This window comes from Bacillus rossius, chromosome 8, assembly GCF_032445375.1.
Source record: "Bacillus rossius redtenbacheri isolate Brsri chromosome 8, Brsri_v3, whole genome shotgun sequence".
Classification (NCBI taxonomy): domain Eukaryota; kingdom Metazoa; phylum Arthropoda; class Insecta; order Phasmatodea; family Bacillidae; genus Bacillus; species Bacillus rossius.
In genome coordinates, this window is record NC_086336.1 from 68,702,422 (window position 1) to 68,719,321 (window position 16,900).

Sequence of the window (16,900 nt, forward strand, 5' to 3'; positions counted from 1 at the left end):
TTTTGTCGACTTTCAAATAGTTAAGACGATGTCTGTATACCTTTTTTCTTTCTCTTTATTATTGCCAATTAATCAATTTTAACTCCTCGTGACTACCGTAAATGTATTTTGTCACTCAATGCAGCCTATAAGCCGAAGGAGTCTTCGGTTAAGGCTAATCCACTGTGAATAAAAATTCAATTTATCACAATATTTATTGGAGTAAATTTAACATTTTTCCAGCGGGACAATTTGACTGCTTGGTAGACTTTATCATCATTCATGTTTGCAACATTATATCGAACGTGTGAGATTGGCTCAAAACAAGCTGCACCTTGTTATTATACGAGCTATCAGCGTAAGATAAGAGCTGCTGAGGTTTATGACACACATCCTGAACCGCAACATTTACACGAAATTCAACTCTGTCTATAAGTACAAAGGGTTATTCATAGAAAAATATATTTTTTTTTTGCGCTAAGCTAGTTTGCAATGCAATGTAACTTCTTCTTAAGCTTGTGGTTCGAAGAAATATATTTTGCAAGGCATGCGTTATTTTAGGGCAATCACAGACGTCTTGTAATGAAGAATGCAAGTTTCCTCATTGACAGATATTGACAGAGAAATGTCACAAATAGGTAGGGACCGCAAAAGTTCGCGGTTTTAGTGACATGTACCAGTAGCGGACGCATAATTTCATTTGTGGGGAGAGGGGGGGGGTGGTGATGAGGGGGTATGGAACCACTTTACCCACAATTTGTTTTCAAATTCTTTCCATTTGTCGGTGATAATATATATTTTTGGAATTTCGTGAGGGGGGATATATCCCCAATATCCCCCCCCCCTTTTTTTTTACAAGCGTACGCCCCTGACATCTAGGGTAGATCCACAGTCCTATACTACGCGATAAAATATCCCCTGCTCATTGGCTGCTGACTCAAAGAGTTGTCTAGACTGAGTTGCCTGTGATTCGACACTTCTTTGGCTCAAGAGTCTTCCAGGTAAACCACGAGCCTAAGGTAGAAGGATAGCAAAGGTATAATAAGTGTTTAAATTTTAGCGTATCGCAAAATGAACGTGCGATCAGGACTTAGTAAACCAAAGTCTACCAAGCAGTCGACATATCCGTGTCGGTATTCACTGGTAAAGGTCGCAGACTTGTCATTCGGAAACAGCCGCTGTGGACGCGAAGCGGGAGACGACAGAAGGACTCACTGGCACTCGTTCATGATCTCCTCCTGGGTGCGGACCTGCACGGGCGCCAGCTTCTCCACCGACTCGTCGTAGTTGCAGAAGCACCTGGTGATCTTGTCGTCGAAGGTGTTGACCAGGTCCTCGAGCGAGCCGCTGAAGGCGTCGCCGAACGTGTCGGAGGCGGCGAGCACGGCGGCGGCGGCGGCCGGCGGCGGTTTGTGGTTGGCCGCCGCCGCATTGTTGTCGTTGAGCAGCGCCGCCAGCCCCAGCTCCTTGCCCAGGTAGGCGGCGGCGCTGTTGGAGTTGTCGTCGGCCAGGTGCTGCTGGAACTCGGAGGACCCCCAGTCCTCGGCCTCCTCGAACTGCGCCAGCGGGGCCTCGAACTTGAGCTCCGCCATCTTGCTGGTCATGTCCCTCATGGTAGCTCGCCCCGGCACCGCGCGCGCTGCACTGCGGCTGCTGGCCTCTGCTGCGCCCGCGCCGACGTGGTTGCCTCTCCCGCCGCCAGGAGCGCTGCTCGTCCCTCCCCTGGCCCGCCCGGGGTGGGGGAACCCGCTATCGCCTCGCTGACACGCGCGCCGACGTGGTTCCCTCTCCCGCCGCCAGGAGCGCTGCTGGTCCCCTCCCCTGCGGGAGAGGGGGAACCTGCTATTGATCGCGTCTGCAGCTGCTCCGGGCCCTGCAACTCAAAACTGCGCATCATCGCACCATGTTGAGGAGAAGGAAGGGGGAGGTTAACGAGTCACGCACCGCGCTCTCCCGACAACATAAACAAACACGTTATCGTCATCGCAGCAGATGGCGTGCAAGGCGCCGTCTTCATCAGCATAATAACACGTAATTACGCAACGCGAGCTTCGTCCAGGGACGGGCCTGGGTTACAATCAGATACGGCTGAGATAAACACTAGCACATTACACGCAAATTTAATCGACGTCGCGATGGAATTCGAAGACTTGTATGTTGAGGTTCACTTTAGCAACTGGGCCAGTGGCGTATCAAGGTGGTTGGGGAAACGACAGAGGGGCATAACGGCATGGATATTAATAATATGATACCCCAAATAAATAAACGCTTGCCGTGTATAAACCAGAATTTAATTTAATACTAAAAAAAGGGGGGGGACCGTGTTCCGAATGGAAAATATGAAACGTGTCAAGCTTAAATACACTTTGTTCATGCATACTACACACTAAGTTCATTTTTACCTACTGGCTCTGATTAGCGAGAGAATATCCTTCCGCACTCGAGTGGACCAATGAGAACCCAAATTCTGTATTACGCAAGGTCTGTAATTAGCTTGAAAATAAAACTGTAATTAAAAAAAAATGCTTCATATTGTAAAGTAAAAAGAAATTTGCTAAATTTTTTGCAACTCACGTGACATACATATATGCATGTATATACATACACACAAGTAGGATACATACACTCGTACACACACATAGTAAATGAGAAGTCGACTGATAAACGACTGCTGCAGGTTCATATGGTCTGTAATGCTTCCAAAAACATGGCGTTGGGAATTGTCAGGATACGGCATACTGTGATGTATTTGAAGTATCTTATTTACCTCGCCATAGCTATATTTTTCACGCCCAAAACAATTGCGGAAATGGTGGTTGACCACGTCTGATGATGGTTGGTAAGAATGATTTAGAATCTTCGTCGTCGAACACAGTAACCTTCATAGAAAACAACAATTTAGAACTATTTCGACGATGAAAAAACTGCAATTGAGCCAATGCAATGTTTTCGGCGTCTCAACATGGCTCAGGACATGAGCTGATCAAAACCGGCTTCAACCAGTTACCATGTGCTCATGCAAGCATGGCCACATCTGCCCATTTGAAGCTAGAGCTAGCTGTACGACTGATTTTATTGCTATTAATACAGAAAGATTTAATATGGAACACTGGGCGTCTGGATAATGTTTCATAGAACAACATTTTAAAACCTTCGTCAAACTTGTAGCGTCGTAAAATTATTTCTTTGAAATAATTGGGTGTAACAACATGCCAGGAGAGTGTAAATAAATAAAAGTGTAACTACCAATTGAAAAAAATTTTACGACAGCGACAAGTTTTGCGTTGGTTGAAGAACTTTTTTTAAAAGACATTAGTGATTTATTTTGACTTGATGTAATCTTTTGTTCCCTGATGACGGCGACTGCAGTGTCGACCGAAACGTCGGTGAATTATTTGCCAAGGACACGGCTACATCCCAGAAGCCAAGCTACTTCACGTCAGAAACACGTTGAAATAGTAATTTTTAAAGGGCTATTTATTTTTCAAGACGTTGAACGCTCCGTTCACCGGGAAGTGCTTGAGGCGACACAGTCATCTCCCCTCCCCGCTAGTTCGAGCGTGCCACGCCACTGGAACGAGGCGGGATGAGCGACGGGCCACGGACAGCCCGCGCGATAGCGTCTGACGGGGCGCAGACCGCCGACAGGCAGCGAGCCACATGTCAGGGCATCTCCCTGCCGCCCCCCCTCCTTGTGGGGTCGGGTTTTACGTCCCAGCAGCTGCCCCAGGCCAGGGGCGCAGTAGATCACGTGGTGAACACCCACAACCACCCTCCTTAGTGCCCATTAGTGCCAGCGCTAGGCTGGGTTCACACGCACGCCACCTGTAGGTAGAGACCGGAAAAATTCGCGGGTTCATTGACCTTCAGGATAGACTCCAATATCCTCTGCACACTCGACCAACTGTTCATTGGCTGCTGACTTGTGAGTCGTCTCGACTGGGTGGCCTGTGATTCGACACTTCTATGAGTGAGGGTCTCTAATTAGCCCTCAGTCCTCCATTTTAACAGTGAAACAATGGCAGAAGCGGTACTTAGGTAAAATTATTTGAATTTTAGCATAACGCGAAATGAATCCGCGAATTTTTCAGGTCTCTACTTGTAGGAAATCGGTTCACAATCGATTTTGCCATTAAAATGAACTATGTTGGTAGTGTAGTAAATAAATATTTCAAGCATCATTTACTCGCGACATCTGTCGAACAGTCTATATACACTCTATTTTAAAACTCAGCAACTATTAGGTTATGATATAGTAAGCAACAAATTTAGCAGACAAAAAAAAAACATTTAACATGCATCTCTCGTATGAATTATTATGATCTATTTTTAAAATAAATATTTTTGGAGCAAATTTATACCTCAGTAATTTCCTACCACCAAGACCCACCAAAATGGCGCCTTACTCTGCTCTCATTGGCTGCTGAGCTACGCGTCCGTAAAGTAAATAAAATATTTACACTTCACTCCCGCGCACACGTAACGTAAATAAAATATTTTCACTTCCATCCCGCTCACACGACCGTTATATATGTTGATGCGAATCAATAGGTTCGAAAACATGACGGTCAAATCTTGTGCACACGACCTACCGTTAAGCCTGGATTACAAAAGCCCGCCGCGTCCGTCATTCGCCGAGTGAATTACAACACTCCGTTCGCGCGACATAATATTATCCCTTATACGTGCCGCCAACTGTTCAGAAAACCTGCATTTTGGAGAAAATTTCTCTTGTATAATTAGATTAGTCTGACAATCACGTAAGCTAAGCATTTTTTTTTAAAACACTAACTTGAAAATGTGTTCAAACATATTTTTAAATGTTTTTTTTTTTAAAAATAGTAATTAAACATCTAAAAAATTAAATCAACATTCAAAAACTTCTAATATAATACAATTTTGCAAGTAAAATCCTTGCAGAACTATCAACGTTTTGACGGACGATTGGAATTTTCCGGGCCATGCGATTGGCTGCAGGTCACACAGACGGCTTGGCTGTTGCTGTTAATGTTCTATTCTGTGAACCCTGCCGTGTCAGCGCCAAAGAGGACACACGCGCACACGGCTCGGCGGGTGGCGGGCCTGATTGGCGGGCGGCCGCTCGGCGCCGCCAGGTTGGTATTCCTGCGGGGCGCGGCACGCCTCTGGTGCGTGCCGCGCGTGACTGGCCGGCACCCCGCCCCCCTTCCCCACACCCCCTCCCCCCAGGGCACCACGCCTCTGGCGCAACCGCTTCTTCACGTCAAATACAAGAACTAAGAATTAGTTCGTGTACTTAACATACATCTTACTGCGCATACCCATGGTCTCCATATTGGGTTACGGACCCTGGTCCCAGGATCGGAGACGACCTCCCCCCCCCCCCCCCCCCCTCAATTTTACAGTCACGTGCTACATTATAATTACATGGTTGTTTCTTACCTACACTCTTTTTAGAATGTTATTAAACGTGAAAATACCGGGTGTAATAATTATGGTTACTATTTTATAAGTCCAAACTAAGCTTTATTTATGAAATTATTTTACTTTAAAATAACCACGGTGAGCATGTATAGATATTTATTTCACACACTGAGATAAATTTTAAACAGGGATGGGCCCGGACAATGACCATACTATTGGGATTGTTTATGATTATCGTGTAGGAGTTTTGACGGGTCGCGTGCGAGTCATATCTTTGAATATATATACTGTATAGAAGTCGCCAGCCCAGGTTAAAATTTCTAATACGGTTTTGAGGTAGTTGGTTAATTCACCGCCGCAATCGCCACCATCTCTAGGGCATCGACTTGTGGTGGTCCCTAGCGGACAAGTGTCGAACTCTTCAAACACCCCTTCCCCCTCCTGCTGAAGGACCTTGAGCTGCAGTGAAGGATAGGTGGGGGGAGCGGGGAATGACGGCGGGCGACAGTGCTGCGCTCTAACGTGTAAATAACAACTACGACGATACAGGGCGTTACGGCAGCGCACTGCAGCGGTGAAGTTCCCAAGCTGCTCTTCATACGCTCCTGAAAATCGTAGAGTAAATCCTATCCACTCGCGACTTCTATACAGTATATATATTCAAAGGTCATATGTTGACTTAGGACTTAAAAAAAAAGGCTATATTACCTGCCAGCAAGCCTGCTATACGCCCGCTACAATGTTCTGGGCGCGACTGTCCGTAGAGCCTTACCTCCTCCCCCCCCCCCCCCATACTATACACACACCCTTCCCCTTGGGACTACCTGCAGTGTTTGCCAGAACCGCAGAGCGAAGAGGACAGAGACAACAGAGCACGTGAGCACATACTTACTTGACAATGAGTCGTTAGCATCGCACATTCCATATCACCGCTGTACAAGATTCAAATGAGCACTAGAAATACAGGTATTTCATAATCATAAATGAAAATTAATTTAAAAAAAAAAAGCGAATTAGCGCTCCTTTATACAGAAAAAGGATCGTTGTGACAAGAAAGAGAGAGATTAAGCAAAAATGATAAGTATCTACTTTGAGTTCGCCAGTCCAACATGTAGATAAGTATACAAGTAAGTTCACTCACAAACTCGCGGCAAATTTTCACAAAATCTCGTTCAGATATAAAATTAATACTGCGCAGGGCAACTCAATCGCGGACCTGAAGAAAAAAATTCAAAGGAAATTTACACAGTCAAATTATGACACCCTGGATATTGTGTTACAACAAGGATGAACAAATATGCAATTGACTTTTAAAAAATAATAAATATTTTAAATATGGCCCGCATAGCTGACATGATTGTCAAACTAATCTAATTATACAAGAGAATTTTTCAAGTTTATTACCCTAAAGAACGAAAAAATTACGATGTAAAAGTTTATTTGTTTATATTATATATTTGTTACTCAATCATATCTTTACTAATAAACTGATTTGGATCATTCTGGATCAGAATCTAATCCCCAAGTGAGTTAAAAAAAAAATATGGATGCTAGGATATAGCAAACATATCCGTCAAGAAAAAAACATGCAAACAAGCAAAACATTGAAGTTAAGCTCGTTTTTGCTCCAAAAGCTAGAAGTGTGTGAACTAGTGCAGTCTCCGGGTGCGGGTGTGGAGTGTGAGTATAGGGCTGTGCAGTCCAGCCTGGTGGACTGATGTGCTCGCTCCGGGGCCTCGGCCAGAGCTTTGAATATATATACTGTATAGAAGTCGCGAGTGGATAGGATTTACTCTACGTTTTTCAGAAACGTATGAAGAGCAGCTTGGGAACTTCACCGCTGCAGTGCGCTGCCGTAACGCCCTGTATCGTCTTAGTTGTTATTTACACGTTAGAGCGCAGCACTGTCGCCCGCTGTCATTCCCCGCTCCCCCCACCTATCATTCACTGCAGCTCAAGGTCGTTCAGCGGGAGGGGGAAGGGGTGTTTGAAGAGTTCGACACTTGTCCGCTAGGGACCACCACAAGTCGATGCCCTAGAGATGGTGGCGATTGCGGCGGTGAATTAACCAACTACCTCAAAACCGTGTTAGAAAATTTAACCTGGGCTGGCGACTTCTATACAGTATATATATTCAAAGGCCAGAGGTACGCCCAATGGCGACGGGGTATTCCTGGCCCGCAGTTGACCCGGTATCGACCTCTAGGCTGTCTGGCAGCCTGGTGGGAAACGACAAAGTCGCCCCCGAAACAACCAGTGCCACCAAACCAAATGCGGACAGCGATGTCCAAGCTCCCGCCCTTTTGCTTAGTAGTGTTTCTACTCTGTCCAACTCTTCTTCCAGAACCATCCTTCTGTTTCCTGTAACCAACCTGCTTGTAATTAATGCATGAAATTTTGCATCCCGCATGTCAGTGCCCAGGGTTTTCCCTGTGTCTATGCAGGTTTTACCTGGGCCCAACTTATCTAGTTTTAACTTAAAATAGTCAGTGAGGGGAGTTAGTCATGGCTAAAACGTTGCCATGGCTGGCCAATCCCCTCCTAGCACATGATGCATGCTTCCTCTCCTGCATGGAGACGCGCCTGAGACGCACTTAGAGTCTTCCCTACCCAGACCCCCTCCCAAATACACTTAGTAATTAGTTAGGTTAGGGGAAAAAAACGGTATCGACCACCCGCCCCTCCTCCCTGCCCCACTGCCACCACTGAGAGACATACACGACTCAGAAATACTACTTAGAAACACATGACTTAGAAATAGTACTTATAAACACATGACTTAGAATATATTGACTTAGAAACAAGCGACTTAGAAATAAGCTACTAAGAAAACACTACTTAGAACATACTACATAGAAGAGCATACTTAGAAACACACTACTTAGAAACGCACTGCTTATAAATACACTACTTAGTAACACATGGCAGATTGTAATATTTATAGTTGAGTGTTATTAAACGAATTTATATTATGTAAGTATATTTTCCTGCACAATTTTGGAACACATTAAATAAATTAGCCTTGCCATTTATGGAAACTAATGCTTCAGAATACGCGATTTCGAATAACACGAGAAATTTTTTGGAACGAATTAGTTGTGCTAAGTGAAGGATAGGTGTACTTATTAAATCTAAATGACGCCACAATAGTAGATAGCATCCATGCGAAGCCAGGGTGGTTCGCTAGTACCATATAAAAAATGTTTAAATTAGATATATTGATAACTGAACGATTATATAACGTAAATGACTGATGTAGTACACAATTTCATTAATTATGTTACTTCTATGAAAAAAATAATTAATTAATGTTGACTTAAACGGATTATAATTAATATAAGAGATCTATATTATAATACGATAAATTGATACATAGACCAATTTAATTTGTTGTGTAAATTGTAACTATGATAAAGTAGAACTATTATACATTTCCCGAGGCATCAATGCGGTTTTGGCCAGGCGCTGAATGACTCAGTCATCAATCAACATTTGCAGCTGTCTGTCAGCCGGGCTGTCTCTGCGCAGGCAAGCCATTACAGTTCCTTCCGACATCAGCGACTGCGGCGAAAGATTCCATTTTTTAAACTCGTACAAGTTCATCGCTGTCCCTATCTGAGACCCTTGTTCTGTATCTTGTGACGATAATGTGGTGCAGTTTATCTAATTCGCCAGATTTTAAAATGAAATGTGATGATGAAGATGAGTTGCATCACTTGATGTCGTTAGCACAGGCAACGCCAGTGACGTCATTATGCACGCCGAGGCAGGAGGATTCCGCGATGGCTTGCCACTGCCTTCCGCGGAATGGTTAAAAAAGTCCCATCCTGGCCGGGAATCGAACCCGGGACACTTGGCCCACCAGCGACGATGATTATTTAGCCAGTAAGGAATATTTTGTGAGATTCTGGAAAACATTGGTCTAAATTTATTTATATAACTTAACAAAGTTAAGCAAGAGATAATTTAGAGGGGTTGACAATTTATTTACATTCACAAAAAAAATTAAAATGCAGAATTGACGTAAGTAAAAAAAAAAATTAATACCTGTAATTGTTTCTTTAAAAAATAGTGTGTTGTATGAAATGTAGCGCGTACAGTGAAGATTGCCGTTTGAATGAAAATGTCCTTGAATAAACTCTGTTATTGGCCCATTTAATCTTTTTTTCCATTACACCCGAAACATGCTTCGCATTGTTGCTGTCTCCTGCACTGTTTGTCAGAGGCACCGGGGGATATTATAGCTGCTTCACGACTCTTGCCCTCAGCTGTAGCCGAAAGGTCGCGCGCGTAGCGGAGGAATGTCAAAGGGGCATAGAAATGTCAGGGAATGCCACAAATTCCCCTCCCCCACCTCCTGGGACAGTAAGATCGTGCCCCCCCTTTTTTTTATGATCTAGCTAAAAAAAAATTGTCGTCTAGCTGGTGAGCCAAGGGCCCTTGGTTCGATCCCCGCGCGGGAAGGTTTTTTAAAATTTTAATAATGATTAATTTTTAGTTTACAATGTATTTGTCATGAGTTTTACTTACAATTTTTTTTGTTAAATATATTACTGTCCTGTATTTACTATTTAAAAAATGTATCAATTATGGTATCAGTATCATGTAGTCAAGAATGAATAAAGTTTAGTTACTAGCTAGTAACTGGTTTGTTTATTTAGTTGGTATTGTCTTTCGTAATTTTTTTTTCTCCATGTTCTTGATTATTGTCTTTTATTCATGTTAGCTTAGATTTGTATTTTTTGTTTTGTTAAAACTTTACATGTCAGACTGCATGAGCACAGATTTTGTGGTTAAAGAAGCATATTACAGTTTCAATTGGATAATTTCTGGGTAACAGGTTTTCAATTAACTCATGAAATAACTTTTATTTGACGTGATCCGTGTTCTTATTATGAGTGCGCTTGAATGTCTCTGTCTCCTCGAGCTGGAATTTCACCCTCAAAGCAACTACATAACTATTAATTGAAATGTCAAAAATGTAATCTAATAATATATACTTCTCCACGTGTGAACCACTCACTGACACAAATGTGTATTTTTAAATATGTTATGTACAAGAGCAATTATTTACGATTTTTTTATCGTTTGATTAAACAAAACTTTTAAACTGGTACGCAAATAAAATTATCATACAATAACATACAAAACTATCTTGCTGAATAGTTTCACAAACATATTTAATTTATTTTTTTCATCAGCATCTTTTCTTGATTAATTCTGATTACAGTTGGAATATCATATATTAAATATTAAATAGTAGTTGAGATAAACTACTACTTTGCGGAACACCTAATACCATGAAATTGCATTTGCAAAGTTGACTGCCAAGCGTCTATTTGTACCTAAGATAATTAAAACAAATATATACCACGCATTGCTTGACAAGGCCTAAAATTGATATTTTTTTAATAATAAGATTGGGTTGGAAAGTATCAAAGGCTTTGCTCATGTTGAAATAAATAAAATATTTTATTTTTATATCTGAATGTTATACATAATATGTATATATACACATACACACATAAATAATACTGTGTTTTTCAGAAATAAAATTCATGTGCCTATAAAATTTTTTTTCGTCAAAAACGTCTAAAATACTACATAACAAAGGTATTGGTCAAAAGTTTATGTCTATGGTTGAACACACAACACTGACAATACACATTTAATTCAAATATTTTATGTACAAAAGCAAAAAAAATAAAAAATTAATGTTTGAGATTTATTTAAAATTACTCAAAACAATTTTTTTTTTTTTTTTTTTTGCAAAACTCCGTTCCCCCGGAGAAACCTCCGGAATGGCCACCGCATGGGGAGCCCAAGAAAAGAAACGGGCTCCCCATTTGGAAGCCACCTGGCAGGTTTTTTTCTGTTCCACCCACCGTTTCTTTGGTAGCCTGACTTGTTACAAGGGATTGTATTCCTACCAGAGAAAATGCCGCCATTTTGTCTGGGCAATCCGCCTTGGAGGAGCCGGGGCGCGAACCCGGGTCCTACAAGTCACAAGGCAGGCGCTCTACCCCAGAACCAGAGTGGTAGAGCGGATATTTGCAGTCTTCTTAACACTGACATGGTGTTATTCCACGCGTTTACTGTAATTTCGTGTGTAATTAACACGTGCAGTACGTGCAGTAACATCTAACCTCGGTAACGAACAAATTTATGTGTTCTTATGTTGTTCGTTCAGCATGAATTATGTAATTTCATAACCGTGAAATATAATTTCACTAGTTATAGTCTGGCAATTTTTTAGTTGATTTTCTGCAAACTAACTTACAGACCCGCTGTACAATAATTATATAGAACTATAGAATAGTAAAAAAAAATATGTAAAGAGCTTGTACTGTCGATGGTAAAGTTATTTTGAAATAAAATAAAAGAGTCTGTTTAGTTTGCTTACAAGCATGAAGTTATTGTATAACATTTTATTTATTTGTTTTTAAAGCCACAGAAAAGATAACCTTGCAATATCACTTTTGGCTTTTTGTTTTGTTTTACCGTGCTTAATATGCGCAGCTAATACTGGAAAGCTATTCAAACAACTGTTTGCAAATAGGCATTTTCAAAATCTTAAATTGAGTACTAAATCAATGATAGTGTTGGAGATGTCAAATTAAAAGGTACATTTCATACCGACATCGCCGGAATTTTAGGTAAATGATAGTACTGACCTTAAATCAATCAGTTTCTGAAGACTAAGAATTTAGATGACATTTGTGAGATTTGCTTACTTATTTAGAAATATTCACATTATTTGAATACAACTTTATTTTATTGGAACTTGCAGTACTCCTGAGTACAGAATTCTTGGTAATAGCTTACCTCAGGGTTAAGCAGGAGCATAAATGTGTTATTTGTTACAATGAAACCCTCAAAAACTTAATTAAATCATCGGGATTATCAAACATGAACTTTTTTGAGTACACAACAACAGGAAGTTTTTATTTAATATTTGTGCGCATCGCAGTGACATCGCTATTTAATTATTTGTAATTTTTTTGTAACAAAAATTGGAATTCGGTGTTTTTATTTTGAATGTGTAATATTTCCACGTGTAATAGTATAAAACATGTATTATGTTTTAACTGTTACAGTATCAAATGGTTGTGTATGTTTATTTTCGTTCAAATCACTAAACAATTAATTCTATAACTCACAGTTTCTATTACTTACCAAATTCAGGGGAAACATTTATATCAAGCAGGATTGCGATTTCAGCAGTAATGGAATTTTTAAAGTTTGACAAGATGCTACCAAAGGTTACGCCATCCTACATAGTAGGACTTAGAATGCATGATGCCTAAAATAAATAAAGACCCCAAAACATATGTTTAGAAGCACAAGAAAATGGCAAGTCAAAAAATGTTAAAAATGGATTAGGTACATGTACTACGAAAATTTGGCCTCTAAGTATATATTAGGCATATTACTTACAAAAATAAATAATAATTATAGGCAACTTCTTTATGGTAAAATGATAGGATTTTCATAAATAATTTTTTTTTTAAATAATTGGGGGTAGTAACACGTCAAAAATAAGTGGAAAATAAATGTATCACCCGTAACGATTTCAATTAATTAATTTTGTGATGGCGACGGAATTCGCTATGGTTGTAGGATTCCATACAATCAAACATAATCCAAACGTCCAGTGTTCGTTGTTGAATACTTTCTCTGTTATTTACAACTTGAAAGACTTATACCAGGATTGGGAAGCACGTTAACCCGTAAGTCGTGTGAGGGTTCTCAATTAACTTGACGAGATAAACCTACCGCTGAAGTCTGCGGTCGACCTGAGACTCGCACTGTGTTCATGTGTGGAGACACTCTGAGACTCACACTGTGTACATGTGTGGAGACACTCTGAGACTCACACTGTGTACATGTGTGGAGACACTCTGAGACTCACACTGTGTACATGTGTGGAGACACTCTGAGACTCACACTGTGTACATGTGTGGAGACACTCTGAGACTCACACTGTGTACATGTGTGGAGACACTCTGAGACTCGCCCTGTGTACATGTGTGGAGACACTCTGAGACTCACACTGTGTACATGTGTGGAGACACTCTGAGACTCGCCCTGTGTACATGTGTGGAGACACTCTGAGACTCGCCCTGTGTACATGTGTGGAAACACTCTGAGACTCACACTGTGTACATGTGTGGAGACACTCTGAGACTCACACTGTGTACATGTGTGGAGACACTCTGAGACTCGCCCTGTGTACATGTGTGGAGACACTCTGAGACTCGCCCTGTGTACATGTGTGGAGACACTCTGAGACTCGCCCTGTGTACATGTGTGGAGACACTCTGAGACTCGCCCTGTGTACATGTGTGGAGACACTCTGAGACTCGCACTGTGTTCATGTGTGGAGACACTCTGAGACTCACACTGTGTACATGTGTGGAGACACTCTGAGACTCACACTGTGTACATGTGTGGAGACACTCTGAGACTCACACTGTGTACATGTGTGGAGACACTCTGAGACTCGCACTGTGTTCATGTGTGGAGACACTCTGAGACTCGCCCTGTGTACATGTGTGGAGACACTCTGAGACTCGCCCTGTGTACATGTGTGGAGACACTCTGAGACTCGCCCTGTGTACATGTGTGGAGACACTCTGAGACTCACACTGTGTACATGTGTGGAGACACTCTGAGACTCGCCCTGTGTACATGTGTGGAGACACTCTGAGACTCACACTGTGTACATGTGTGGAGACATTCTGAGACTCGCCCTGTGTACATGTGTGGAGACACTCTGAGACTCACACTGTGTACATGTGTGGAGACACTCTGAGACTCACACTGTGTACATGTGTGGAGACACTCTGAGACTCACACTGTGTACATGTGTGGAGACACTCTGAGACTCACACTGTGTACATGTGTGGAGACACTCTGAGACTCACACTGTGTACATGTGTGGAGACACTTTGTCATGTCAAACTGAGCAGCACGTTTGGAGAGTGCGGATCAGGATTCAAGTGGCTCAGTGGTAACACGCTACACTCGGGGGAACCACATATAACTTAGAAAGTCACAACTTAGAATTGTCATAACTTACAAAACTTGGGAAAATCCACGTAACTTAGAAACACGCAACTTAGAACGATCATAACTTAGAAACACACAACTTAGAAACGTCATAACGTAGAAAGTCATAACTTAGAACTATCACAACTTAGAAACATACAACTTAGAACTGTCATAACTTAGAAAGACGTAACTTATAAACACGCAACGCAAAACCACACAACTTAGAAACGTCATAACGTAGAAAGTCATAACTTAGAACTATCACAACTTAGAAACACACAACTTAGAACTGTCATAACTTAGAAAGACGAAACTTAGAAACACGCAACGCAGAACCACACAACTTAGAAACATCATAACGTAGAAAGTCACGACTTAGAACTGTCATAACTTAGAAAATTCTAAGTTATGTGTTTCTAAGTTGTGTGTTTCCAAGTTATGACAGCACCCCTACACTCGGGACTCGGCGGTCCTGACCCAGCTCACTCCGCCATGCCCCCTCCCCTACACCCCTCATCCACCCCACTGTTTAAGGCCCCCGTCTACACGCGGTGCTCGGAGCTGCAGAAGAAACCACACGGTGTGTTTACTAAACGCACTTGAGGACTCGCATGAAGGCGAATGAGTAGTTGTGTTTACATATTTCAATTTTAAGGAGAGAAAATATGGCGAAGACGCGTGTTTTCAGAATAATTTGAAACATTAAAACATCCGGTGTATATTCAAGTGACTTACGTTAAACCTTCATCTTCATTTCCCGTAATCTGTGCGTATCACCTAACTTGTGTTTCCAATTTAGTCCATTAATCGTTATGTCCTATCCTATGTATCCTGGTATGTTATCCTTGACACGGGGGGGGGGGGATTTTTCCCCTCCCCTCAATTTTTTATGTTTCCCCGCTCTTGATGTGGACCTCGGCCAATTCCTCACAACATCCTTGATTCGAGTCGTTACGTTGTCTGATGTCGAGACTTAGGCAGCCAAGAATAACAAATTATGAAGGTTAACAGCTGTGGATCACGACAGAATGGTAAAGACCACTCATTGAGAAAAGGGGGTAAAAGAGGGTTGCCTGGGAACTGGTTCCCGACGGGTGACGTGTCACCGCCGTGCTTGTCGTGAGGGGGGAAGGAGGGTTGCCATGGTGACGAGGATGGGAGGACGCAGTCACACGGACGCCACGCGTGCGAGAGAGACGGAGCGAGTGTCCCTGGGGCGGCCAATGGGACTGGCTGGAGGTTCGCTAGGCACACGCAAGGCGGCGTTGCTTCCTTGGATCCAGTCGCTGAAACCCTCCCGCTTTCAGGCAACATCCGCACAGCTTTCAGGCAACATCCACACAGCTTTCAGGATTTATTTTGAAACCATAGGTGGATCTATGATCCATCTAAATCACATTATTTGTACGTCTGAAAAATAAAAAAAATTCATAAACTTGGTAGATAGTGATGCAAAAAGTATGTTATATGTATAAATAAATATATATAAATATATAATTTCTTCAAATTAAAGTCCCTCACCACTTCTACAAATTAAGCTGTGTTCAATAAAATTGGCATAGGCACGCCCAATACAAGTCACATTCTACCGAAGGTTCCCTGCATCCATCAAGCATGACATGTGCCTAATTCCAACGGCGAAATTCGCACCGACCACAGGTGCGAAGCTGTGGGTTGAAAAAAAGAGAAGCACTTCAACGACGTTCTTACGAACATTCTCACGCCCGCCTCGCAAATTAGGCGTAAAATATACGCGCCCTCCATTAATAGTCTTTTTCACTGCACTTCCAGTCAAAATTTTTACGGGCCGCACGTGTGGCCATGACCTTCCCCACCGAGGACAAACGTCACCACTACTCTCTCCTTCTCTTATCTATCCCCGCACGCTCGTTTCGCGCAAACATTCAGAACTAATTAAGTTTTTTGCTCATAAATAAATATTAACAATAATCTGAAACAGAACGTACCACGACTTTAATAACATGCAATTATGTATTTTATTTACTAATTATATTGAAATACCAAATTCCGACATTTATCAAATATAATCGACGTCCACAAATGGCTGGTAAGAGAAATATTTTTGTGTGTGTTTTATAACTATAATAACGTACCGATTAAAAATACTTCAGAATACCAAGGATTTGTTAAAAAAAATAATTTGGTCGTAAAACCGTCGAGTGGCGGCGCCGGAACGCTGCTCGCTCATCGTCGCCAGCGCTCCTGGCGGCGCTCGCGACAACCTCCCACCGCCAGCGCTCCTGGATGCGGTCTTGGGAACCAAACGCTGTCAGCTGGAGACGGCTGTGTTTTGCGGGCAACGACGTCTTTTCGCGCCAATTAAGGTGGGTTTACGATTGAAAATTAAGAATTAAGACTTAAGACTTAGTCGTGTACTTACCATATGACTCTATGTAAACTAGTGGAATGGTTTATGATTGTCGTGTGTGAATTTTGACGGGTC

The 16,900-nt window shown here is 42.0% G+C and overlaps 1 protein-coding gene across 2 annotated transcripts in view; it reads right to left on the reverse strand.

Annotated features, from left to right (window-relative positions):
- Nucleotides 1-1,769, reverse strand: part of LOC134535219 (fasciculation and elongation protein zeta-2) — an 85,711-nt gene extending 83,942 nt beyond the window's left edge. The window contains exon 1 of one of the 2 annotated variants that reach the window (XM_063374270.1): nt 1,195-1,769. In XM_063374270.1, coding sequence (XP_063230340.1) covers nt 1,195-1,592 — 398 coding nt within the window. In that variant the 5' untranslated portion in view covers nt 1,593-1,769. The remainder of the gene's footprint in view (nt 1-1,194) is intronic. The other variant, XM_063374271.1, reaches the window with a different exon arrangement.
- Nucleotides 1,770-16,900: the final 15,131 nt, after the last annotated feature.